This window comes from Notechis scutatus, chromosome 2 (genome assembly GCF_049901735.1).
Source record: "Notechis scutatus isolate UNSWTSFEM ecotype Mainland chromosome 2, rNotScu1.2, whole genome shotgun sequence".
In the NCBI taxonomy this organism is placed as follows: Eukaryota; Metazoa; Chordata; class Lepidosauria; order Squamata; family Elapidae; genus Notechis; species Notechis scutatus.
The window spans coordinates 227,621,040-227,648,943 of NC_142010.1; the positions used below are offsets into that span (position 1 = coordinate 227,621,040).

The 27,904-nt window shown below is 35.4% G+C and overlaps 1 protein-coding gene across 3 annotated transcripts in view; it reads right to left on the reverse strand.

Annotated features, from left to right (window-relative positions):
• Positions 1-2,226: 2,226 nt before the first annotated feature.
• Positions 2,227-27,904, reverse strand: part of ADGRV1 (adhesion G protein-coupled receptor V1) — a 258,922-nt gene continuing 233,244 nt past the window's right edge. For all 3 annotated transcript variants that reach the window (XM_087958193.1, XM_087958191.1, XM_087958192.1), the window contains 3 exons: positions 11,005-11,196; positions 6,557-6,734; positions 2,227-2,645 (listed from right to left, as the gene is read on the reverse strand). In XM_087958193.1, coding sequence (XP_087814319.1) covers positions 2,527-2,645; positions 6,557-6,734; positions 11,005-11,196 — 489 coding nt within the window. In that variant the 3' untranslated portion in view covers positions 2,227-2,526. The remainder of the gene's footprint in view (positions 2,646-6,556; positions 6,735-11,004; positions 11,197-27,904) is intronic.

The window sequence follows — 27,904 nt, forward strand, 5'->3', positions numbered from 1 at the left end:
TCTAAAATGTGCCCTTGCTGCTTTGGCTCTGGGTGTGTGGGCGAACATATTGGAGAGTAGCTTTTCCTGGTTCAGCAAGTGATAGTTTTAAAGCAGGACTTTTGAGGAAAGTACTACCAATACCACTGACAGGCTGGCAACTGCTTGCTCCTCCTCCTCCTCCTTCTTAACATGGAAATATTGATCTCTCAAGCTCCTGGAAGTTAAGGCTTTTTTTTTTTTTTTAAATTATTCTTAAAGACTCTGAATGTGATTACTGAAATTTGGAAAGAGATTGATGGATCTACCCAAGGTTTGTTTCATGTGAGTGTGTGTGTGTGTGTGTGTGTGTGTGAGAGAGAGAGAGAGAGAGAGAGAGAGAGAGAGAGAGATGGGATTATCAGTCTCCTAGGACCCGTTCCCCATCCTTCGCCAAATCCAGATGAATATTCAGTAAGTAGGGCATAAGAAGATAATGGTATGATGTACAAGATTTTATCCACTATCCAACCGTGCCCCACCACACCATTCAAGGAACAATTGGTGGTTATTTTTCTTGTATGCTAGGTACTGAGAAGGATGGGAAAGAAAATTAGGGCATTCACCAATTGTTGTCCTAAATCTCCACTTATTACATGTGTAAGGACAATGCCATCCCTGGCCTCCTTATTGTGTATCTAAAGATCGGCCATGGGAGCAGTGCAAATTAGGTTTACCTACTTTTCTGCTGCCTCAAGCATGGGAGGAATACACATTAACATGTAAGTGGGGAAGTGCCCAAAGTGTGAAAAGCAGTGAACAAAAGAAAATAAAGGCCAGATATAACAAAAAAGCAAAGGAAAACTAACTAAAGCTTCTTTATATCAATACCTTTCACTGTACTTCTCCCTAATTTCTAGTCTTATAAAAATTTCCTTGCTTCCACCTTGTCTGCACTGATTCATTTATTGCCCTTTCTCTTTAAACACATTACCTTTTGTTATTTGATGATCTCATCAACTCAATCCAACCATGATTTTCTTGGTTTTTCCCTGAATCTTTCCCACTTTTTTTTCATACAATTGTTTTGCAATTTAACTCTAATTTTCTATGTAACCAAAGTGCCTGAGAACACTTCTTTTGTAATAGTTACTCACTTTAGTATTTGTTACACATTCATTCATTAACCATTCATTCTTGACTCTATGTCATCATTTACTACATAAGCACACTTTAAGTATCTCAGTTCAACTGTATTTCTGAACTCTAGTGGGCAGAAACACTTTCTTATATGGAACCATTTTCTAACCAATACAGATATGCATTGAGATCCATTTCTGCACAATATCTTCTTAATTATCTCATCATCTAGTGGTATTTCTTCATTTTTCCAATGCTGAGCAAATACAATCCTCGCTGCTGTTCATACATGTAATATTAAATATACACTTTGTTTATCAATTTTTTCTGATATTAAATCTAATTTTAAAAGTTCGGGTTTAAGATCTATATGTTTTCCTAACATCTTTTCTAACCATATGAGTATTTTTGCCCCCCCCTTTTTGCTTTAACACAAGTCCACCACAGATGGTAATATGTGCCAGATTTTTGGTTACATTTCCAACAGCTTAGCATCCTTACTTCTCACAATTTATGATGCATGAAAAAGCTTGAGAATAATTCTGTATTCTCCTGGAGCTCTAAGCTATACTGGGTCATATGTGAAGATTTTTCTTTTAAATGCAATAAAAATTTTCAAAAACCTCAAATGCAAAAGATTATAATATCTATAATATCTATCTATCTATCTATCTATCTATCTATCTATCTATCTATCTATCTATCTATCTATCTATCCATCCATATCTATCTATCTATCTATCTATCTATCTATCTATCTATCTATCTATCTATCTATCTATCTATCTATCTATCTATCTCTATTTTCCTATTTATTAACTTCCCATCTCCCTTAGAGAGGGGCTTTTTAGATCCTATACTCAGGAAGGATCAAGAATAGGATACTATAGGTCTTTCCTTTTTTACTCCAGTCTTAGTTCATACTGAGATGTGTTTTCAAATTGTCTGTGGGATTAGCATATGTGCATGTGAATTTCTGATTATAATATGTTCTCTCTTGCTTGGAATGTAAAATAACACTCTGTTGTGGTCAAAAGAAAACAAAGCAAATATCTATAGGAATAAAATAAATTGAAGCTTAATAACTATCAAATCTTTCCCATAGATAAACACACCATCTCCATCAAACTGATTATATCAATTTTTATTAAAACAGAAATACACATAGTCATAGGAGTTAATTTTAAAAATTAGTTGACTTGAATAGATTCATCTAAATTAATAGTTTAAAACATGAGTTGTTTATAGCTTACTGTAAAAAAATTAGAAGGTTATTTCATTTAAAAAACCAAAACTTGTTAATTCCTTAATGATATAATTCACAGCATTCTGTTACAGAGCTATATGTAGTGAGATTCTTTTGTTGTTCAAAGAAAACACATGTATAAAAAGCAGAATGCAGTACAGCATGTTAAAAAGATGAAAGGATTAGAGATGAGTGTCTGCTATAGGTATTCTTCTAAGTTCAACAATTTGGGAATTAGCCATTGTACTTCCATCCAGGCTGCCATGACATGACTCAGTGTCACTGATGTTGAGGCCAGCACCTTAAACAGAAAAAGGAAAGCAGAATATTTGCGAGATTTGAAAATGAGACCATTGCTTCCATAGAATACGTTTATCTGATGATGATGATATCAGCTTTCCTATTCTTTGTGGTTTAATCATTCTGGCTGAATTAGTGACATATTATTCAAAATTCAGTCATACCAAAATTATGCAGCTAGCTTATAAAAGCTAAACTCTTGTTAAAATTAATACAGAAGATTCCTCCAATTTAAAACATTGTAGGCCATAATAAATAGTTTCTAGTTCACATCTGAATCCTTGTTCTTTCTTAACTATCATTTACCTTACTGAATTTTTCATTCATAAATCACAGTTACAAATATCACATTAAATGCTGAACCAACATTACATCATTACATTACATCATGGTGCATAAGTGCACCATCGTGCCTCCTGTCCCTGTCCTATTGTCCCCATTTAATCATATCTATTTTCTGTATTCTTACTCATGTTTATACTTATACCAATTATTTTTGACAAATAAAATAAATAAATAAGTTGGGTAGGGTTGTCAGTGTAATGCCTCCATATTTTCTCCACAGAGGTACAGTTCTTCTGGTACAGCTTTTTAGGATGATGGAATAAGCATTTTAGCATAGTCTGAATTCTTTGTGAACAAAAAAAGGTGGAAAATTCCCCCACCACACACATTATCTCGTCTTCTAGTGGCACCAACTGATTGCTTTGCCTGAGTGAACATACTGTGCTTTTGGTCTTAGGACAAGTAAATAAAACATTTAAAAACTGCCCAACCCCTACTTAGACATTTCGAGACTTGCAAATCCTATTTAAGCAGAAGTGCAGAAATGCATGCAAGCATAATTAAACATGATAATGTCAAAAGAGATTAATTCCAGACATTACTTGCCAGTAAAACCAGCTACAAATGAGCAAAGGCTGCAAAGATTCAATGGACTGGGCAAAATTATTTCTGCTGCAAATGCATAGGTTTCAAAGAAGCTGTACCAGCAATAAACCTGGCTCACTGCATTTGGAATATGCTATGTTTGCAGGAAACCAAATGCTACCCCTTTTTTACCTAGCAATTAATAAAACACATAAGACAGAAAATGTGATATATTAAGTTGCTTTGTTATACATGAACAAGGATTATTTGTCTGTTTTTAATTCTAAGACACAGCAGATGACATGATCAAATTACAATAGTCTCCATCCCATCAAATGACTGTTAAATATGCTTTACAAGATGGGTTCCTACAGCTATCATTAGGCAAGCAGTGCTCCTTTTTTCAATCCTTTCCTTCTTCACTGTTGTTTAATGAGAAGATAAAAAAGAATTGATGATTGAAGGCCCAGGAAGATTAAAATGGAAGATGATAATGAAATCTGTCAATGAGGGGGTTTGATCAGAATAGGTTCCAAACAGTAGTTTGAGGGTAGAGAATAAAAGTCCTGAAGCAGTGAATTCACTTCTAACTTCTAAAACCAAGTATCACTGTACACAAATCTTTCCTAGAGCATAGGTCCCCTCTATTCCTTGACTCATTTTTACCATTAAAGAAACAATAGGCAAAGCCAAATGGATTGACCTGCCATTTCCCATTTTATATGTGTGCTTTTGTTGTGTTGCTGATTGTTTAAACAAATAACCTATTAAGTTTATTGCTTTGTTAAAATCCAAATTATAACTTGACTATATTTTTTCATGCCATGAAATGTATTCTTAAGGATTTGATAATCTTTTGAAATAAAACTAAAGTCCTCTATGGAAGAACCTTTTATCTAGAAATGTTTACTACAAGATAGTTAAGAGTTCTTAGGGGCAGCATGTTCTCAAATTAAAGCAATGGGATCTGTAAGATGGTGCAATGACTCCACACTGGGACTTTGATTTTTGAGAAAACATTGCCTGTACATTTTCAGCACTAATGCTAAAGTTGGTCTCTCACGCTCCCTTGTGAAGAACTACTCTGTCAATTGAGCCCAACTTGCAGTCAAACAAGAAAACTCTGAGATACATGTTTAACACTGCTTTCCAGTCTAACCAGAAATTATAAATCTGAAATATGTTTACAATCTTCTGGGCTTGCAAAATCAGTGTGCTGGTACCTACTACAGAAGAGGGCAAATGAATATTAAATATCCTCTCGCCTTTTTATATGTTTAGAAACCTACATTATATTATTGGTAGTTTCTCACCTGTTTCATGTTTACACAGACCCAACAAGATTTTTTTATGGGAAACATAAACAATTAACTGTTATTTTCCATTTCAGTAACTTTAGCAGAACTGAGAGTTTCTCCTTTCATTTAGTATTTTTTTAAAACAGTAACTAATTTTAATTATTTATTTATTTTTGCCTAACAAGGGAATGAAACACTATAGTTCAGCTGTGAAAGTTTCGTGAATAAACAAGGGCCTATCTTAGATTAAAGAACACCAATGAAACCAAATGCAGATTATGGCTCAAAGGTCTCCCAGCTGCCTGTTTGCCTAAGAAACTCACAGTACCTGTAAAGCAAGTTTAAGATGAATTTAGGTAGCCAATCTAGTCTTTCTGCCTATGTGACACAAAGCACTTAGAAAGATTTCTTCAGGGCACTCATAGTCTGACCCTAGTTTAATTAGCACTTTTTAAAAAGTTACATAACTTGGCACTTATTCTTTTTGCACAGCAAACACACACACACACACACACACACACACACACACACACACACACACACACATATATATATATATATATATATATATATATATATATATATATATATATATATATATATATAATATGGTGCTTGTTCATATTTCACGTCATTGTAGTTCTTTTAAAGTTGTAGCAACGTCAGCAGATCCATCTGCCATCATCAGGCTTCCAGAAGCCTGATGATGGCAGATGATTCTGCTGAAAGCTTGCTAACTTTAAAAAACTACAATGACGTGAAACTCAACCAAGCCGAACACCATACATGATACCGAAAACTTAAGAAAACATATATATATATATATTTGTGTCAGTTTATGCCTTTCTAAGCAGTGTTGCAATCATATCATTTGCTGCCTTGTTTCACTGTGCGACCATGATTGTTCCAAACAAATAAGTCTGAGAATATGTTATGCTACTGAGTGACCCATGCAAAACATAGTCAGGCTTGGCTCGTATTCTGCTACGTGTAACCAGGATGTATATAAACTAGAAATACAAGTGCTCTTTTGAAGTCAGTAGTTATATTCAAATTTGTAAGCTTGAAAACCTGTCCCTTCAAATTAAGACAGCTGTGAGGCTGGCAAAGGATGTAGCTTCCAAAAGTATTAGTGGTCTTATCTTTGACTGTGAATCAAAGTGCAAGACATCTGATGAGTGGAATGCTGGCTTGCCACTCTTCTAAGAGATCTGTAGAAATCCATAAATTTCATTTTCTGCATATCCAAGAAATCTCAACAGTGTCTTCTTTGACATACTTTGACACTCTGCAACTGGATTTTCTCGAACTTTTACTTAGAATTAATCTTAATCTGGTTCTTGGATGATAGCTAATCTTCTTCAAATAGCTATGGGGGAGCCTATCTCAGCAAGATGGCATAATTGCACAGTACATGATCGTATTTCTGATTCATCTGCAGTTGCTTCCATATAATTGTGAAATTAGATCCATTTCTATATCTGAAATAGTAGCTTGGGGTTTATATAAGAATAATATTTACTTTTTCATCCTAAATTTTAAACACAATAAGAAAACACATTCTGCTTTCCTGATATAGGCTAAAAAATGTGTTTTCATTCAATTGCCTTTTTGTTCTTTAAATAAAATGCATATTAAGTTCAGCACAAGGCAGACTTTTTACTTTGATGTGAATAGTTAGTCAGAATACCATTGCAAAAAAATCACAACTGATTATTAAGAAAGGAGGATATATTGTACTTACCAGTTTTTAAAGCAAATATTAAATCATCAAACTCTTGTGATTCTTCATCTGCCATCAAAGAACTGTTCCTAAATCCTCCAGCAGCTATGTAGGCATTGCCATTCTGTGGGCTTTGCTTAAAGACAGTCCTGGCCTCAGTGCCTGTTCTTGGAGACGCCCTCTCCCAGTCCGCTGGCATCTTTAGAAAAAGCATTAAGAAATGTATAGTTTTTTATATAGAGTGCCACAAAAATCACTCTGCACTGTCTTCCTAATGATGCTATTGATTCTCTAGACTAGAAGATCCCTCAAATAGCAAATGATACCATCATCATTATTGACTTATTTTGGCAACTAAGGAAAATATTATCTTGATTTAGATGCCCTAGGCTGACTCCAAATATCCTGGCCCTAGCAATGTGCATGCAGTCAAAATAATTAGAGCAACGGGTTTTTCCTTATGCATTATGGCATTTCCCAATGCCAAAATAGCAGGAGTGGACAAAAGATTTTGCCACCTGATGTGAAGTAGCAAAGTGGTCAAATTATGCTGGATCCTAAGTTATACAATTCAACAAAGCTCTCTCCTTTCCCAGTAAAAATCAGTTCAGTATTGAGAAATAAGAGTTCTGGACTTTTAATGACACTTTACCTAATGACTAGTCAGGTCCACAAATTAAGTGGGACTAAGGTTTGATATTGCCAAAAATACCACTATCAAAGGAAGGCTGTTTCTCTAAGTCTAGCCACCAATTCCTTTAGGGATCCATAGACTGTTCTTGATAAAATAATAACGTAGTAGATTTTCAAGATGAAAGTTACTTTCTTTGTGAAATAATAATTGGTAGAAAATAAATACAGAAAATATGGAATGCATAGCTGATATCAAACTGGCTTTGGATTTACGTGTATCTTATTGTGGATTCTGTAACTCCACAACAGATGTTCAATGAAAAGGAGTCAGAGCTGTCAGCATTACAGTAGCAGCAACTACAAGGCTACCTTATAATCTGAGACCGAGACCCTCTGGATATGTGAACACTGAATCTATTTCAGCCAACACTGATTGCCTGCTGAGGTGAAAGTCAAAGACCCTCCTCCATCTCTGAACACCTCAGGAATGGTAATTAGTGTGGAGCAAGAAGTAGCACCTTTTCTGTGAAGTAGCACCTTTTCTTGTGCTGGTTATTGTCTAAGGAAGCCTTGTGTTATCATCTCTTTAATGGCTTTTCAGAGGATGGGTAAGTCTTGCTTTCTGCTATAATGACTACTTATTTCAGAAGGAATGGTTAGTAATAGAATTATTTTTAAATAATTGGATCTACTCCCCAAGAGGAGCTCCTCTTCAACGTGGCTGCTGAATGCTAAGGATATTTTTCTCTCTTATCGGTAATCTGCTGATTTTGCTGCCTAAGCTGGCTTTCTGATAGTGTTGCTCCCTGGATTTGAATGGGAGCACTTAAGAATGACCCAAAGGTGACTTTTGGATGGCCATGGACCCATTTGGAAAGGGGATCTTAAAGATTCAAAGATCAAAGAGATATCGAATGCACAGAAGTAGAATGGACTTGATTCCGCACAACTCTCTGAACTTCTAGTCTGCATTTCTTTACAATAGCAGAAGCCTGACATGGAGAAATGACAAAGCAATATTTCTTAGGAGGACTGGGAAAGATTGGGGAATGGATTTATTACTCTTAATTGCAAACCACTTTTATCTGGACTTTGTTGGGAAGATTGTAGGTGGGATGATTGTAGAAACTGAATGTAGTATATTTAACTAGACAGAAACTGATTACAAATGATAACAAAGATGAATGTGGATATATGATCTAGGATAAGTTACTCTTAACTCTTGGGAGATTTGGGATAGATAAGAGACCACAGTAAATTTTCTATGAGTTGATTACAATAACAGTTTGTTAACAGAAGGTTTTGAAAATCTAATCTTATCCTTTTCGTTAATATTGTTCTATCTGTTAAGTATTTTGTCATTAATATAGCATATGGATGACAGGCCAATAGTTTGCAAATTATTATTTTTTTTTAAAATGGAGGGGTTGGGTTTACAAGGGGTAGAAACTAATAATGTATCAATATATTAATCAGTATTCAACTGGGAGAGGGGAAATATGTAAAGATGTTTTTTTAATGCACTTTTTAAATATATTGTATGCTTTTTTTGCTTTTTGTTATTTTAAATTTCTTAGAATTTGGTATTTTAACTTTCTTTTTAATAAAACAAAAATTGCTAAAAATATTTTTTAATAATTTTGCGTAGCTTTATTCTCTGCTGCTGTATTATTTCAGTGGAGCATTTGGGGAATTTGTTATTTAAAATAAAAAGTAAATAAGTTCTGTTGTTATTTAAGAAAAAGGAGCTTGTTTGAGGAAAAACAAAGAACATAACATAGCTAGGCAAAACTGGGGTATAAATGTTTAAATAGTCAATAAACACAATTTTTGTCAAACATGGTTTATGAATAACATCCATATATTGTACACTGATTTACTGGTATTGTGATAGATCCTGCTACTACAAGTATAGAATAAATTTACAACAACTAGGCATGGGATATGATCACCCCAAATTCAACGCTCTACTGAACTACAAAGGTCATACAGAAAGAAGCTAAGCAACCTACTTGATTGAAATTCTTGCTGAAAGTAGTAAACAAAGTCCATAAAAAATGGTACTCAGCCCTTGCCACATACACGTAGATATTTTTTAATAATAATAACAATAAAGGTAGGATAAAAATAAAATAACATAAGTAAATAAATAAATAATCCTAATTCATCCCCCAGTCTCTAGCTGGGCAGAAAAAAACTTTCATTTAATGCAATGAAAGAACTTCTAAAAGCAAATTCTCTTTCAAAGAGAAGTTCTTTTGGGTGGAAGGTTGTATACTTGCACTTTTTTAATTATGAGGTGGCCAAGATGCATGAGAGAATTTTCTGCCTCTCATAATATAATCATCTTTCTGACTTCCAGGACTTCAGTTATATTCAAGGAAGGTTGTCATTATGGAAGTCCTTTAATTTTTTTTTTATAGTGAGGCAACTGTCATCAAGAAGGAACAGCCAGTCCATTAAACATGTTGACTAATTTTTCTTTTTTTTGAAGATAGTTAAAGAAATTTCCTATTCCAAGCCACTTTGCCACAAATTTAGTGGAGAATTTTTGAAAGCCTATTTGTGCCCAGCTGCAAAAAAAAGATTCCAGTTACTGGCATCTTGGAGTCTGAATCAATTAGCTCCAGTAACATAAATGTTAGTTAAGACAATAAGCATAATGTGCTATGGAAATATAGCAATGTGCAAATGCTGTATGTATATTATTTTATAGAAAACTTGTCATAAGAATGTTCTCTAAGATCCAACTTTCCACCATCAAGAGCATATTCTCTCACTTTTGCCTAACTCAGAGTGAGATCCCCTTCTGTACTTTTAAAATTTCTTAATCTGGAAATTATAATAGGATGTTAATGGGTTGAATTTAGAAATGGAATAAAGGTAGCATTTTGAAGTAGAGCAGAATTGCTGAAAATAATACATGTACGATGCTTCTGACATGTATACTTTACAGCTCTATTTTCTAGATAAAACCAATGACCTGTTTATATGAAGCTTGAAATGGCCTGGAGACAGAAGGTGGCACCTTCTTTGCTTTGCTCATTCTCCTGACCTGTGAATTAAGATCAAGCAGAAACTAATTGCTCAGGTTCATATGATAGTCAGCATGAAGTTCGTCCAGAGTAAAGGGATCACTACAAGAGAGACCAACACATTCTTCCAATGAGATATTGGTTGATTTATAAAGGAGAATGAAAAGCTGCTGTTGTTCCTTGCATTGTCATTTAAACTTTTTTTTGGTGCAGCTGTTATTGTTGGTATTATATGCTGGGATACAAACCACACTGACTACAAAGGGTGGGGTACTCCACCAAGCAATTGAGTATATAACTACAATCTAAATTTTGGGATAAGAACTACTGGATCCATTGAGATTTTTTAGAAATACTAACATTCAACTATGAACTATTTGAAAAGGAGATATCTACAAAGTTGCACTGTAAATCTTTTATTATTTACAGTTGTGTTTTACTGTACAGTTTATGTTTTGAGTGTCCTTTTTGATCAGAAATTGACCTTGTATGTAAAAAGATTCTAGTCTACCCTCATCCATAGAAGCTCACTGGGTGACTTTGGGCTGGCTACTCTCTCCCTGTCTAATTTATCTCACGGGATTCTGGTTGTGACCAAAAAAACATGTGAGAATGCTTATTTATTTATTTTATTTATTTATTTGATTTGCCAATTGTTTACAATTTGCTTGCTTGCTGGATGAGCTCCTGACTGAAATGTAAGATGTAAAACTTATCAATTAATAACATCAATGTGGAAACATACCACCTGCATATGAGGTGTTAGTATATTTGTTTGTAAAGATGAAATAATGAAGGTACCTCTTCCATAGCAGCAATAAGATTTTGGGTAGATTTGCTGATCTCTTCCCCTGCCAAGGGCATGCCACTTCCATGAGTGAAAAATGTAGAACCCGAGCTAGTATTTCCATTCATTTCAACTGTATAGCTGGCTTTCACAGGGCAGCAGAGTTGGTTGTGTAAAATGAAATATACCACAAAGACATAAAGACCCTAAAAGACAGAAGAGGGAGCAAGGAAAATTCAGGCATCTATGTATGAAATGCACATAGGTTTAATGCAAAACATATTTAAGAAACCTATATATTCCAGATATCAAGATGCAGAACAAGATTTTTTCCCCAGAATCCCAACCAATGACTGTTCATATGATTATAATGGAAATCAAAACACAACAGAAGCTGTCAAAATAAATTATTGCCTTGGAAAATAACCTCCATGAACATAATGAGATAGTTTAGTTTAAGATGATGTGTTTCTTTTTAAAATCACTTATTGTGGAAGCAAAGCAAAAGTAGAACAACAGTTCAGCAGCTCCAACATAACAAGGAAATCAGAAATGGCTGATAGAGAGCCAAGCTTGCAATGATTTATTGTCAGATAATACCTCAAGTATTTTTACTGACCTGTTAGTTTCAAACTGTAATTTCAACATCAGAAAAACACTGGTTAGGGTTTAAAGAGCATGTTTCAGCTTCAAATAAGCACTATCTTAAAACTGTTTTGCCTTTACATTTATTACCTAGTTTAAAATATTTTAAAATATTTCTGCACCATCTTAACAGTAAACTGTTCATAATTATAGGTTCACAATATAATAAAACATACAAGAAAATATAATGCATGCATTTAAAATTTTGCTTGTGCAGTTTATACCCTGCAAGCTTTTTAACATTCAGCAACTGTCATGAAATCATTTTAACATAATATTGAGGCTCTAAATTCTAGATCCTTTCATTCAGCTTCTTCCTCCCTTTTTGAGGGCGAAAGCTGTTAAAGAATAACAGAATAACGGAGTTGGAAGGGACCTTGGAAGTCTTCTAGTCCAACCCCCTGCTCAAGAAAGAGACCCTATGCCACTTCAGATAAATGGTTGTCCAATCTCTTCTTTAAAACCTCCATTACTGAGCACCCGCAACTTCTGCAGGCAAGTTGTTCCACTGATTAATAGTTCTAACTGTCAGGAAATTTCTGCTTAGTTCTAGGTTACTTCTCTCCTTGATTAGTTTCCATCCATTGCTTTCTGTCCTGCCTTCAGGTGCTTTGGAAAATAGCTAGACTCGCCCCTTCGATATTGGAAACCGCTATCAAATCACCCCAGACCTTCTTTCCATTAAATTAGAGTGGTAGATAGGTCCATTCCCAGCAGCAGCTTCTTTGCATGACTCTCTCACATAGGCAATACACCTTTACCAAGACTGATCCACCTTCAATACTTTGAACATAGAAAAAGCACATCTGGGTCTTGAATTCATACACACCTTGTTTATTTCCTCAGATATAATCCCTTACAGCTAGTCCCAAATTTTACAATACTACATGAACTGTTCAAATAGAGGAGAAAGTTAACATTATCATTCAAGCTTTTTACAAAAAGCAGAAAAAAAGTTAAAAATCAATTCGCAATGATTTTGCCTTCTTGAATATTTTGGATTTATTTTGGATTTATTTATTAAATGTATTTTGTGGTTTTAAATGCTACAGTTAGGATACCATGCTGTTATTCTTATAATTACCAGTAGTAGCGTTATGTATGAACACTATGCATATTATGCTTCCAACTGTAAAGATGGATTAACAGCATGGGAGATAGAAAAAAGAGTAACCTTAAAATCTGCATAGAAACTGTCAGAATTTAGTCCAAACTTGTAAATCACAATAATTTCTGATATGGTAACCCAGACCACAACTAGGTCTGTGCAGTTTTTCCAGCCATTTTGTTGCTGAAACTGTTCTAAAAAATTCCATCACCATGGGCTATCTACTGCAGAATGACATCTTCAAAAATTATGAACTACTTGTATTTACAGTACAGAGAAAATATATCTAATTTATGCATCTACCCTCAATACTTCTAAATAAAATATTTTATTATACAGTACTTTTGTGGCTAATTCTAGAACCTCCCCAAGATTGGTTTCTACTCCCAATTAGAAACATTGCAAAAGGCAAAAATAATCACAGTCTATTGGTTTTATTACTGGATTAAGTGTCCCCAAGTGTAACTTTTTTTCCAAAGCATTATATAATCTCTTTAATTAATATAACTAATAATATTTGCTAATATATTTTCAGCCAGTACTGGGAAATAATCTTCCAGAGGATGATCAAGGACACAGGTAGAATCTGAAACATGTCTGAGATTTGCATATAGTTCCTTTCCGGTTTCATGGACTAGATGACGTTTGTGACTGCCACTCAATGGAACAGAAACACTAATACCCACCCCACTGGATTATTTCCCATACATCAAATTGGAATTTGTCTTCATTCTTACTTAATGCAAAGAAACACTCACCCACCCCACTTTTCTCCATATATCAGATAAACATGGAGAAAAATCTACCAATCATTTTAATTGAATTTTAAATTCATGTTCCTTATTTATTATTTTAATGCTTTATAGTGCATTATAATTGAATATCTGTAACCTGCCTCTAGAAAGATGAGTGGCAAAGAAGTTTAAACAAACAAGCAAACAAATACAAGAACAAACAAATGCTCTGCTAGATGTCTATATTTGGCTGGCATGCAGAAAATAACACATAGATTCATTTATTTATTTATTTTTATTTATTTATTTGATTTGTCAATCGCTTACAAGATAATAGGTATAAGTATATACATAGTTATGAATACATGAAATGGGTACATATAAGAAAAATAAAAGAAACAATAGGACAGAGAGGGTAGGCATGTTGGTGCGCTTATGCATGCCCCCTACAGACCTCTTAGGAAAGGGGTGAGATCAATAGTAGACAGTCTAAGGTTAAACTTTTTGGGGTTTGGGGAAGAAACCACAGAGTCAGGTAGAGTATTTCAGAAATTGACCACTCTGTTGCTGAAGTTGTATTTCCTGCAATCAAGTTTGGTGCAGTTAACCTTGAGTTTGTATCTATTGTGTGCTCTTGTGTTGTTATGGTTGAAGCTGAAGTATTCATTGACAGGTAAGTCATTGCAATGTACGATTTTATATACCATACTTAGATCAGACCGAAGACGGTGTAATTCAAGGTTTTCTAGGTCTAGAATTTCAAGTCTGGTGGCATAAGGTATTTTACAACGAGTAGAGGAGTGGAGAATTCTTCTTGTGAAATATTTCTGGACTTTCTCAACTGTGCTAATATCAGATACATAATGTGGGTTCCAGACTGATGAGCTGTATTCAAGTATTAGTCTGGCAAATGTTTTGTAGGCTCTAGTTAGTAGTGTGATATTACCAGAGAAAAAGCTACGTAGGATTAGGTTAACAACTCTTAATGCTTTTTTGGCTATGTAGTTACAGTGGGCTCTAGCAATTAGATCATTAGAGATGAGTATTCCAAGGTCCTTTACAGAGCTTGGATCATCAACAAGATCTTGACTATTCAGCTTGTATTTTATTTTCTGATTTTTTTGCCAATATGTAAGACAGAGCATTTGTTTGTTGAGATTTGAAGCTGCCATTTGTTTGACCATTCTGATACATAGTCAAGATCTTTTTGAAGGGTAGCAGTATTGTCTGTGGTATTGAACAGCTTTACATCATCAGCGAAAACAACGCAGTTGCTCTTAATATGTTCACAGAGGTCATTTATGTAGAGTATGAAGAGAGTTGGTCCTAGAACACTGCCTTGGGGGACACCACTATTGACAGGTACAGAATTTGATAACACACTCCCAATTTTGACCATTTGTTGTCTGTTTGACAGGAATGCTTCTATCCAGTTATGCAGTTGTTCAGAGATACCATAAGATTTTAGTTTTAGGAGTAGTTTGTCGTGTACCACTGAATCAAAGGCTTTACAGAAGTCTATGTAGATTGCGTCTATTGTTTTGCCCTGATCGAGTTGTGTAGTCCATATGTTTTTGCAGTGTAAGAGTTGCAGATTACAGGATAGTTTTTTTCTGAAACCAAATTTTTTATTGGAGAGTGGGTTGTTTGTCTCTAAGTGGAGGATAATGGATTGGTTAATAATTGATTGCATAACTTTACAGGTGACGCAGCATAAGGAGATTGGTCTGTAATTTTCAACTAGGCTAGGGTCTCCCTTTTTGAAGATGGGGATGACTGTGGCTTGTGACCATAGGTTAGGCAAGGAGCTGGTCGTGAAAGATTTTTCAAAGATTATGCTGAGAGGTTCGGCTATGGCAGTGGATAACTTTTTTAAGAAGTAGGCACATATTCCATCCGGTCCAATAGATAGAGATGGTTTTAGATTGTGTAGTGAGTTTTATGACTCTTTTGACTTCAAGTAAAAATATGTTGTAATGGTCTTCAACAGTATTGCATCCAGTGAATAGAGATTGCCAATCAAGGGAGGAGAGATCGTTGTCTGTAAGATCATAGTTGCCTTTTTTGAAGTTATAATTGGGGATTACATCATTGTGATGATTTTTGTGTGGGCGTATGTTGAGACAAAAGTCAATCATATTGTGGTCACTGCTGGAAAAGGGTTCTTTAGTTTGTAGTCCGTAAATTAAATTCAAACTATTGCAGAAGATGAGATCGAGGCAGTTGTTTAGTCTAGTGTTGTTGGTTACTAGTTGTTCCAGTCCCAGATTTGTAACAGCATTGTAGAAGGTTGTGTGTATGGGTTCAGTTGTACATTCATTTAGGGTCCAGTCAATATGAGGTAGATTGAAGTCACCAAGAAAGATAAAAGCGTGTGGGCAGGATGTTGCCCATGTTAGTAGTGAATTTAGCTTGTTTAAATGTTCGATGTCGTAATCAGGTGCTCTGTAACATAGTAAGATTTGAAATGTGATATTTAAGGATAGTTCACAAATGATGGTCTCAGGAAGAGCAAGCTCCTGGGTAACTTGGATGTTTTTTAGATGTAAGGACTTTTTATAGAAGATAGCAACACCACCTCCTCTACGAATTTCACGATCTGATCGGTAAACATGATAGTCTCTTACTGTGGTAATGGAGTCAGGGAGAGATGCGTTGAGCCATGTTTCACAGACAAACATGATGTCGAATTTAGCCATATTTAGTAAGAGGAGAAATTCAGGTATTTTATTCACAAGGCTTCTTGCATTGAGTAGCTTGCATTTAAGGCCAGCAGTAGTTGGAATTGAGGTAGTTAGGGGCGTGCGTGTTTCCTTGTGTTTCCTAAAGGAGAAATCTTCTTTAGAAGAAGGGGCCCAACCCAAGAAGCACTTGCAAGTATTTCAGATGGGTGATGCTTCTGGGTTGGGACAGGCTTTCAGTCAGCATGTCTGTTGGCTCCAAACCTGAAATATATTGCTTTTGTGGGCAAACTAGGTTATGGGTTTGAGGTTCATATTCTTGATCTCGGAACAATTCATGCCAAAGTAATTGAAATAAAGAAATGGATTGGGAAATCATTAAAAGCTTAATGGAATACATAGGGCAGGTTAAACATGTTATTAGCTAGCATGCATATGAGTGTGTGTGTGTGTGTGTGTGTGTCACCATTCTGGGATCCACTTGTAAGGGAAGTTCTCCATCTAATATTTAGTCATCCCCTTTATCTTCTGGGCCTGCATGCAAAATAGGCCCCAGTGACTCAAAATAGGCCCCAGTGACCCCATTTAGCCTGCAAGGCATTGTAAAAGGGTTTGAATGAACAAATTCTCATACTCATGAATCCTGATAAAATAGGGTGGGACTTGTGTGGACTTGCACATCTCCTCTCTGGCTTACATTTTACTCACACGGCTAGCAAACAACTCCTTGGATGTGTGAGTCAAGGTGATATTCCAAAAGAAAATTATACTAAGAAAAGGGGCATACTAAGGAAAAACAAATGAGAGGTAGGAGGGAAGCAGATTAGATATCAGCAGTTCCATCCGCTAGATGGATTGAGAGTGAAGGAAATAATGCATGCATTTGTCCTTGATTATATGTCAAGTTAATATTATTTTTATTTATATATTCATGACATGCATTTTAGGTTACATTTCATTATTCCTAATACTAGTTAGTAATTTGCAGTTTTCATTTGCCATGTTTAGCTAACATTAATGTTAAGACTGATCCCTGTTGGAATAGAGTAGTTTGTCTTCCAAGAAATGTAAGGCAGGGTTTTTATATAATATTTAAATAAATAATAAATTTCAATATTAATTATTTATTTAAATATTAATATTTATTCAATATGTTATTAATTTATATGTTACTGTATTTTACACTGAATGAAAGGTATCTTCATGACAAGACAGATACTTAAAATAAATAGTAATTGCAGCACTTTATACAGATTTCTGGACTGGAAAAGCCCAAAGGTAAATGACTTTACATTAAAGGACTTAGAAGCACAGAGGCAAGAGAAAAAGTTTCCAAGCAAATGAATAAAAAATAATTGCATGCATGTTTTGATCAGGGTAAGATGTACATGGATGGGTGATGGTGTGGTTTGCCAAGCTATTTACATAAGCATGAATCAAAAGAATGCACTGGATGTTAATGAAAAACAATGAGTGAATTGATAGGATCTGAGGATGCATTCAGAATAGCCATAAGCAATAATGTGTTGTTAATATAATCATTCCAGTGTTTCAAAAGTGGCTCAAAATTTACACAGAATTAAAGAAAATTCTGGACTTCTTTAAAATCTTGACAAATAATATTGATTGCATAAGGAGAGAGATCCAATAAAGGCTTCTCTACATTTTCATCTTTCCTATTAATTTCCTAATAAAAAACTGCCAGTCCATAGTTCCAAATGAAGATGTAAAGGAAACCAATGCATTGGTAACATCTTCCAGTTTTGACTTCATTGAAACATAGGTAGATATTCTTGGCAAAAACACATGGGAAAAGTTGGAGAGAGAGAGAGAAAGAGGGAGAGGGAGAGGGAGGGAGAGAGAGGTTTTGTTGGATTTATGTACCACCGTTTATACATGAACTCAAGTCAACCTATATTCTCACAAGACCTTCCTAATGATTACACTCCAGTTAAGAGATATACTATTTTCCACCATTTTCCCCCTCAGAAATTATGGTTGTTTTCTGACGCTCACCTTGTAATCCTCTCACATACGAAAATGTTTAGAGGAACCCTTTCTGATTTCCTCTAAACACATTCTTATGTGAGAGGATTCCAAGATGAGCCTCAGAAAACAACCACAATTTCTGAAAAAAATTAATGTAGATTGTAGAGGACACTCCTCAAAAAAATTCAGTTGGCAACTTTGTTTTAGTTTTAGTACACATTTTTAAGACAAAGGGTTTTAAATGTATAGCCTTTGTTGTTCTGTTGCTTTTATTTATCTGATTTTCTAGCTATTTTAATTTATTTGGTCGTTCTACTTTGTTTGCCACATGCTTCCATATGTAATGCAAAACAGTGAGTGTAAATTTTATTGTCAGCAAACAGATAAGCAAATTTTCTATGCAAACAAAAAGGAAAAAATAGAAAGAATGGACAAATATGATAAGAATGCTATCTTAAGGCCTTGGAGGATCTTTTCATCTTGAAAGGCACTCCTCTGTTAAAATAATTTAAAACTGATTACATATAGTAACTGCTCCACGTAGTGGCCATAAGATAAAGCTTGCCAGATGAGTCAATTTCATCTCATGGAAAACATCCATGATGCTCCCATTCGATACATGCAGGATGTGACACTGAATACTCAGTTTTCTTAAAGGTAACCTATAACTTTTCACAAATCTTGATAATCTTTTAGCCAAGATCCACTCAGGTGTTTATAGAGTGCAATCACGTTAGCAATGAAAGCCTTAAGAAGATGTGCAAACTGCTTAACAAACTGGCCAAACTTGTCCAATTTTTTGAAAGTTCTCTTTCACTGTGTAAAAGAGCCAAGTTCTATTTTCCTGCTTCATTCTCAAGGTGCTTTGAAATTTCTTTTGTTAGCTTTACTGTCTTATGGAAGGTGAAAGGGAATACAGTGGTTTTCCTACAAAGCTCTACATTTTCTTTGGCTGCTTATCTTTCTAGGTTGGATGCAACCAATAGAATGAGTACCCTTTCTTAAGGGTTTCTTAATGTTTTCTTTAGACTAGCATATATTCCTTGGCTACATATAGGAAATATAAGAATTCGGTTTTTCATTCATGAGAATTTTCTAAAGCAATTATTTCCTCATTTTTTTCTTTAATAAAAATATTTTTTTTCTACCATACTGAAGGTGAATGGTTTTGGGGCTTTTTACACAGAGTAAAGTATTTTATAGTAAACAAACCATTTGCACATGGTACTTCTTTGCAACTCTTACTCTCAGTAATGGTTTGCTGTCATAAAGAACTGCACTAAAATATCCCTAGAGATGGAAAGAGAGATTGAGGCTATAGATATGCATGGTAAAGATTAAGGCATCCCTCTACAAGCATGTGAAGGGGCAATCTACTACTTGTTTCTATGTTAGATGTGACACAGCTAAGTCTAATCTAAGTTGGCTGTATTTCTATCATACAGTGCTCTTCATGTAGATGGTTCTCTAATTTCCAGTTAAATGGTTGAATATAAAACAAAAAGTCCTATCAATGGGACTTTGAGAAGAAGCTGCTAATTAGAACATAATCCTAGAGTAGGTGGATCAGTGGCCTCAATTAATTTAAGATTGTTTCATATAACTTTAGGCTTAAGTATAAGTGAAATATTTAAGGAATAAATTCTTGCCATCACAAAGAAGGCACATTTTCTAGATCCTGCAACACGACACTGTTTATTTGATGGGACCTGAAGCGTTTTCACTTTAGGTGATCTCATTGAACAAGTGAAAACATAAGGAAAACAGGCTGTATGCCACACACAACTTTATAGGTGATTTCAAGTACCAAAAGCCAACTGGCAACCAGTGTAGCTCATGAAACAATGGAGACAGTTGCACATGCCATGATACATTCATCATTACCCGCAGTGCTACATTCTTGATCGTCTTTAGCTTCTGAGTTGTCTTCAAGGATAGCCCATGTAGACTACATTATACTAATCCAATCAACAGTTGACTAAGGCATGAGTGACTGCCTGAAGATATGATAGACAAGATGAATCTGTACAAAGACTCCTGACCACATGCTACATTTGAGTAGGAGTTATGAGTTGAAGAAGACACCCAGACTGCACCGTAAGCTTGCATGAGGAAGTGCATTCCAATCAAATGCTAAAGAAAAAGAGTCCCTTGTACCACAGGGGTCAAACAAAGCCCATCAGTTTTGTCAGGGTTATGCCTGAATTTGTTCCTCTCTATCTAGGCATGCATAGCTTCTAGGGACTGAGTCAGAACTTTGATACTATAACTAGGTCAGCCCTGAGATATAGCATATAACTGGATATCATCAGAATATTGATGATATCTGACCACAAACCAACAGATTTTATCAAGTGATTTCATATAGCAGTTAGACAAAAGCACTCCACAAATGAAGGGTGCTACTTGTCACCCTTGTCAACACCAATTGGAACTGGACACAGAGAAAAAAGCCACTGCAAAACAGTGACTCCCACTCCCAAACCCAAAGTTAGCATAAGAGGACACTATGGTCAATCAAATTGCTGGTAGACCAAGGAGCACTATGATGGACACTTGGTCTCCATCTCAGCTCTTCAAAAACTGTGTCCAATTCTGCCTCCATGCTGAACTGTAGCCTGAAACCTGATGAAATGGCTTTAAATAATTATGTATAAACAAATATTTTTGAATAAAACACATTTAGAAACATTTAAAAATTTAGATTTAAAACACATATTTCATATGAAAAGTAGATTCAAAATCCATTTCAATGTTACTTCAACATTTAGATCCATATTAAGAAAAGATTTCTAGGAATAGAATGAAATTGATTTATAAGATTTATTTATAGTCTATTCATTCTTAGTTGGTAGTAATATTTATGAAAGCAAAGCTAATGAGAGAAGTAAAATTGCTAAATATCATATCAGATTTAGAGAATCATAAATCTTAGCACTATCTCACATTTCAACCTTTGAAAGTTAGAGAAAATATTTTTCTAAACAAGCATCTCAGGGTATTATAATCATTAAAAATCCAGTTCTGATTTCCCAACAAGCTGATAAAGTTCTCTGGATGGCAAGGATATCAATATTTTATCACTTAACAGTAGATAACCAATAAAGACTACTGATTTTCCACCTAATTGTTTTATCTTTAATTTTGAAATGTATTACATTCAAATAATATCCAAGATAGCAATCTATTCAGTGATTATTCAGATGGGAATTAAACTCAATGAACTCTTAGAACTTAATTTTGAAAAGCCATGTACAACACTTCTATCTATCTATCTATCTATCTATCTATCTATCTATCTATCTATCTATCTATCTATCTATCTATCTATCTATCTATCCATCCATCCACCCACCTACCTCTATTATCTGATCTATATCATATCCTATCTTTAATGACAGATTTGCTTTATTTTTATTGTGCATTTCCTTCAACATAAAGCAAATAAATAAAAAGAAATTCTATATGCAGTAGAGTGCATTAGAACAGAGTATTCATATTGTTTATAAAGGTATACAAGAATCAAAGCAAGAACCTGTTTTCCTAGGATAACAGGAAAGGTCTATATTTAGACCCTTCCTGGGAAAAGAGAATAAGCCTATATTTAGCTTCCCAACTGAATTAATGTAGTAATTGCAGCTATTTAAATTTTATAATGGCACTGACCATTTCTAGCTAAGGTGCTTTGAAAAGTGGTGGCAACAAAATTGTTCAGAATACTTTGGGCCATATAGAACAAGAAAATATCAGTCAGTACTAGATGAAGTAAGAGACTGGGTAGGTTGGGTTGTGTGGATTGTTGGCTACTGCAGGGAATGGAAATTAGTTTGTTCAATAGTTTAAGGTGCTGAGAGCACCTTAAGGCTGGAAAGCCCAAGGCTTTACTCATTCTTCCCTTAATATGTTGGTTAGAGTATGATGATATGTGGATCTCCTGTTTTGAGTGCTGAAGGTTATGAAGGTGGCGGGGGGAAACAGATCTTGGGGTGAATCAAAATATTCCGGTGTTGATGAATATTGGGAAATATGATTGGAGATAGGATACAGGTCACTCATGGGGAATGCCTTCTTGAAGCTTTGTTCTAATTTTGTGCTCTAGCCTCCTGAATTCTATACCAATACATAGTCAATGGACCCTTGGGAGACCCAGGGTTTCGAGTGTTGCTGCTGAATGCCAGGTTGGCCTGTAATAAGGTAACTGGTTCTGATGGGTTTGTATTTCCCCAGAAAACCTAGTACATAATATGGGGGTCCTTCTGGACTCAGGATCCTGCTCAGAGAGTAGATGGCAACTGTGACTAGGAGATCTTTGCACAATTTTGAATCGTGCACCAGTTGCACTCATTTCTGAACAGGAGACTCTCCACTCAGTCACTCACATTCTGGTCACCTCCTGTATGCATTACTGTAATATGCTCTACATGGTGCTGTCTTTGAGAATTTTGGAAGCTTCAGGTGAGGCAAAATGAAGCAGATAGGAGATGGGCATTTATATAAATTGAATAAAATAAATAAACTGGGCTACTCAATAAAAGCACAAATAAAGGAAGCTAAAGCTTACTGGGACATGATACAAAGAAAACCCTGATGGTTGGAAAAATTGAGGACTATTAAAAAGGGCTAATAGATGACAAGATGGATAGATTCCACCATCAATGACACAAATACAATTTTACAAGAGTTCAAGTGCTATCTAACCATCCTGGAAAAATGATGATGGATTTTCAGTTCATGAAAAATTAGAAGTGATTAAAGAACTGAACACATGGGAAAAAATATTTGAGCAGAAAAAAGAAATGAGGTTGTTCCATTTACTGGTAAGTTCCTGACTCTCTCCAACACTAAACTGCAGTTTTCTTCTGTTTCTTAACAAAAGTGACCAAAAAAATGTTCTTTTAATTTTGCACCCTGCAGATTGATCTGCAAGAGCAACAAAGTAAAGGTAAATTCCACAGGTTCAATGATAAGAGTATACGCTTGTTTTTCTCACTTCTTGACATTCATCTCTGTGCTCACACGTGCATTCATTAAAAGCAGGAGCTAAGTTTTCCGATATTATCCAAACACTACCTATTCCTCAATGATCCAGAAAATGTGAAATAAGTCCTTGAAAAATTTAAGAATGGCAAAACAGCCATCTAATTCTGCATCAATCTGGACTAACACAAGTTTGCTTGCCTGCTGCCTCATGCATTTCACTGCATGAAATGAATAAGCATTTTTCTCCACTCAACCTATCTCATATGGTTGTTGTTGGAGGGAGAATATAATGTGGAATATAAATCTAGAAATGTTTAATTTTAATGCTTCCACATTATAAAGAGTGATTTTTATATGTATTTTGGGACCCAATGCCTTAGAAACAACATCCATGCATATTTGTAAGTTCTTACGAAGTCAGAAGAAAATAGCCTGAAACCTCGATAATGCCTTACTCAAATAAAAAATACGTTGAAATTGCCCTGCCACTCAAAATAAAGTAGTTTCAAGCCTATGTGAATGAATGAAAAAGGTAAACGTATTTATTTCATTGTATGTAGGACTTCTATTTGAGATATGGCAACTGCTGGAATTCTTTCATAATGGCTTCATTAACTTTTCTCTGATAAATCTATTTATCAGAAGCTCTTGTGTCCTTAAATGCCTATTTCCAGTCTAGAGTTTGAAAAAACCCTGACACCATGTTTTAATGAGAAGGATCTGTTGAACAATGTATGTAATCATATTATATCCCTTTCTTTTTTCTGGAAATGCTTTAAGAATATAGACACATCCCACAGATATATAAAAAGTATTGCAAGATCATGATACAATAATAACTAACTGTTGTTTTCTTTAAAAAAGGCATCATAAGGATTAAAAAAGGGAAAAGTTCATTTTAAGCTTATCACTTAGACTATCAAACAGGTGGCAAAAAAGTAGGGGCAGGCAGGCACAACACAAGTTTTGTAGACAGTAAACACAGTGTCAGGCATAAAGATCTCAAGTGCCTATATGCAAATATACAAAGTCTGGGGAACAAACAGGGTGAACTCGAACTACGAATACATGAAGGTAATTATGATATAGTTGGAATAACAGAAACTTGGTGGGATGAAACCCATGACTGGAACATACTGATAGGATACAAACTATTCAAAAACAACAACAGACCCCATAAAAGAGGAGGGGGAGTTGCACTATATGTAAAGGACCACTATATTCCTACAGAAATGTATGAAACCAAAGATGAAAACCTCCTAGAATGCATATGGGTCAATATAAAAGAAAAAAAAGAATGACATGGACATAGGTGTATATTATAGGCCACCCAATCAAGCAGAAAATATAGGTGTCCTTTTTGCCAGCCAACTAACAAACATATGCAGGAAACACACAACAATAGTAATGGGAGATTTCAATTATCCTGAGATCAATTGGAAAACTAATTCTGCACCAAGTGAGAAATCAAATAAGTTCCTAACCAACCTAGATGACAACTTTGTTCAAAAGGTAGAGGGTGAAACTAGAGGGACAGCCATATTGGACTTAATTCTTACAAACAGAGAAGAAGTGATAGAGGGAGTTGAAACTGCAGGAACCTTGGGTGAGAGTGACCATGTCATACTAGAATTCAACATAACACAGACACAAGCATAATGACACCAGAGTCTTGGATTTTAAAAGAGCTGATTTCAATAAACTCAGAGAGAACTTGGGAAACATTCCATGGATGAAAATCCTAAAAAGGAAAACAACTCAAGAATCTTGAGAAACTCTAAAAAGTATGATCACAGAAGCCCAGACCAGCACAATACCACTGAGAAAGAAAAACAAGAAATCCAAGAAGAAACCAGCATGGCTGCACAAAGATCTCTCTGGCAAATTAAAAGAAAAACAGGACAAGTACAAAAAATGGAAAGAAGGACATACAACTAAGGCAGAATATCAGCAGATTGCCAGAATCTGCAAAGACGAAGTCAGGATAGCAAAGGCTCAGAACGAACAAAGACTTGCAACAAAAGTCAAAGATAATAAAAAAAAGTTTCTTCCAACATATAAATAACAAGAAAAAAATCAAGGAAACAGTTGGTCCACTAAAGAGCGAAGATGGCAAGGAAGTAACAGGCAACAGAGAGAAAGCAGAACTGCTTAACTCATTCTTTGCATCCGTCTTCACACAAAAAGAAACTATAGCTCAACCCACCAAAAACATAACTGTAAAAGACAGACCAGAAATACAAGTTAAAATAAGTAAAAAAATAGTAAGAGAACACCTGTCTGATCTTGATGAAAACAAATCACCGGGGCCTGATGAATTACATCCCAGAATTTTAAAGGAGCTGGCAAAGGTCATCTCAGAACCACTGCACCATATCTTTCAAAAATCCTGGACCACCAGGGAACTACCAGAGGACTGGAAAAGAGCTGATGTGGTTCCCATCTTCAAAAAAGGGGAAAAAAACAGACCCAGGAAACTTTAGACTAATCAGCCTAACATCAATACCCAGGAAGATACTGGAAAAGATAATAAAAAAACAGATCTGCCAACATCTAGAAACAAGTAAAGTAATAACTAACAGTCAGCACGAGTTTGTTAAAAACAGATAATGCCAAACCAATCTTATTTCATTCTTCAACACAGTGACTAAATTAGTAGACCAGCAAAATACTGTGGACATAATATACATTTAGGTTTCAGCAAGGCATTTGACAAAGTAGACCACAACCTACTTCTTAGTAAGCTAGAAAAAAGTGGAATAGATAGCACCACCACTAGATGGACTCGCAACTGGCTGGCAAACCGTACTCAACGAGTAGTCCTTAATGGGTCTAAGTCTACATGGAGGGAAGAAAGCAGTGGGGTGCCACAAGGTTCTTAGGCCCAGTACTCTCCAATATCTTCATTAACGACTTAGATGAGGGAATAGAAGGGGAACTTACCAAATTTGCAGATGATACTAAGCTGGTAGGAATAGCTAACACCCAAGAAGATAGGCTCAAGATCCAGATGGATCTTGCCAGACTAGAACACTGGGCCATATCTAATAAAATGAAATTCAATATAGAGAAAAGTAAAGTCCTACACTTAGGCAAGAAAAACCCAAAGTACACATATAGACTGGGTGAAACCAGGCTCAATAGCAGTAATTGTGAGAGGGATCTTGGAGTCTTAGTGAACAACCAGCTAAATATGAGCCAGCAGTGTGCAGCAGCAGCCAAAAAAGCTAATGCAATCCTAAGTTGTATTAAAAGAGGGATACAATCAAGATCAAGGGAAGTACTAATACCACTCTATAAAGCCTTAGTAAGGCCACACCTACAGTACTGCACCCAGTTTTGTTCACCACACTATAAAAAAGACGTTGAGACTCTAGAAAAAGTACAGAGAAGAGCAACCAGGATGATTAGGGGACTGGAGTCTAAAACATACAATGAACGGTTGCAGGAACTGGGCTTGGCTAGTCCAGTGAAGAGAAGGACCAAGGGAGACATGATAGCAGTCTTCCAATATTTGAGGGGCTGCCACAGAGAAGAAAGGGTCAAGCTATTTTCTAAAGCGCCTGTAGGCCAGACAAGGAATAATGGATGGAAACTGAACAAGGAGAGATTTAACCTGGAAATAAGGAGAAACTTTCTGACAGTGAGAACAATTAACCAATGGAATAGCTTGCCCTTGGAAGTTGTGGGAGCACCATCACTTTAGACTTTCAAGGAGAGATTGGACTGCCATTTGTCAGAAATGGTGTAGGGTCTTCCGCTTGGGCAGGGGGTTGGACTAGATGACCTACAAGGTCCCTTCCAACTCTGATTATCTGTTATCTGTTATCACTAACTAAAACTTTCCATGTCACTGTGACAACCAGAAAACAACATTTCTGAGATTTAAATTGCTGATGAACTTATGGCACAATTTAGTTTAGAGCTTTCTTAAAATTTAATATAGCTGACCTTTGTCAAAGCAAACAAGCAACACTTGACATTTTACTCAAAATAATGAAAACATAATGCTCTTTCTATTGTGCTAAGCTCTGACCTCTTTGGTTGCACCACACTTTCCAAAGAAAAATTAGATTATTTTCAACCTCAGATGATGTATAAAGGAAACAGTTTCCTGACAATGCTATTATAAGTAGGTCCCTTTGGGACTTATACTTATTAAGGATAATATCTAGATAGTGGTGGGAAACCTATTTTTAAAAAGGCTCAGTAACAATAGACTTCAGTGATGTAGGGAAATGCAAAGACATATTTTCTACCCTCATAGCACTCATGTGCTTTGATGAAAAGGAAGTGCATCCACACTAGGTCTGTTTTACAAAAATTGAATTACTGTAAGCATAAGAGGTCCAGTCCATCCCAATTTTATATTGGTTGGGTTGAAAAATAATGTTCGTAGGTTACCCAAAGTACTTTGTAGATGAGTAGAAGACTGAAACTTTGCTTCTCCAACTTCAAACTCCATACACACCATATTTTTAAATTGCTACCAACTTCATTACTTGATTGGGTAATCCAAGAGGCATCTCCCAGTCATTATAAACAGGATTTAAAAAGTCTTGATTTGATCCAGCTTGACAATCCTTTTTTTTTTTTTTTTTGTATACGTCTAGACAAAAGTGAATTTCTTTTCCAATTTCCTTCCAGAAGAAAATGCAAACAAGAACAAAAACTGCAGTACAGGAATATTCACTTCTTTCAAGAGAATTAATTTTATGAATCAATATTTTGTCTCTCCTGGGGTTTTTTATGGTCAATGAAGACATTATAAATACTG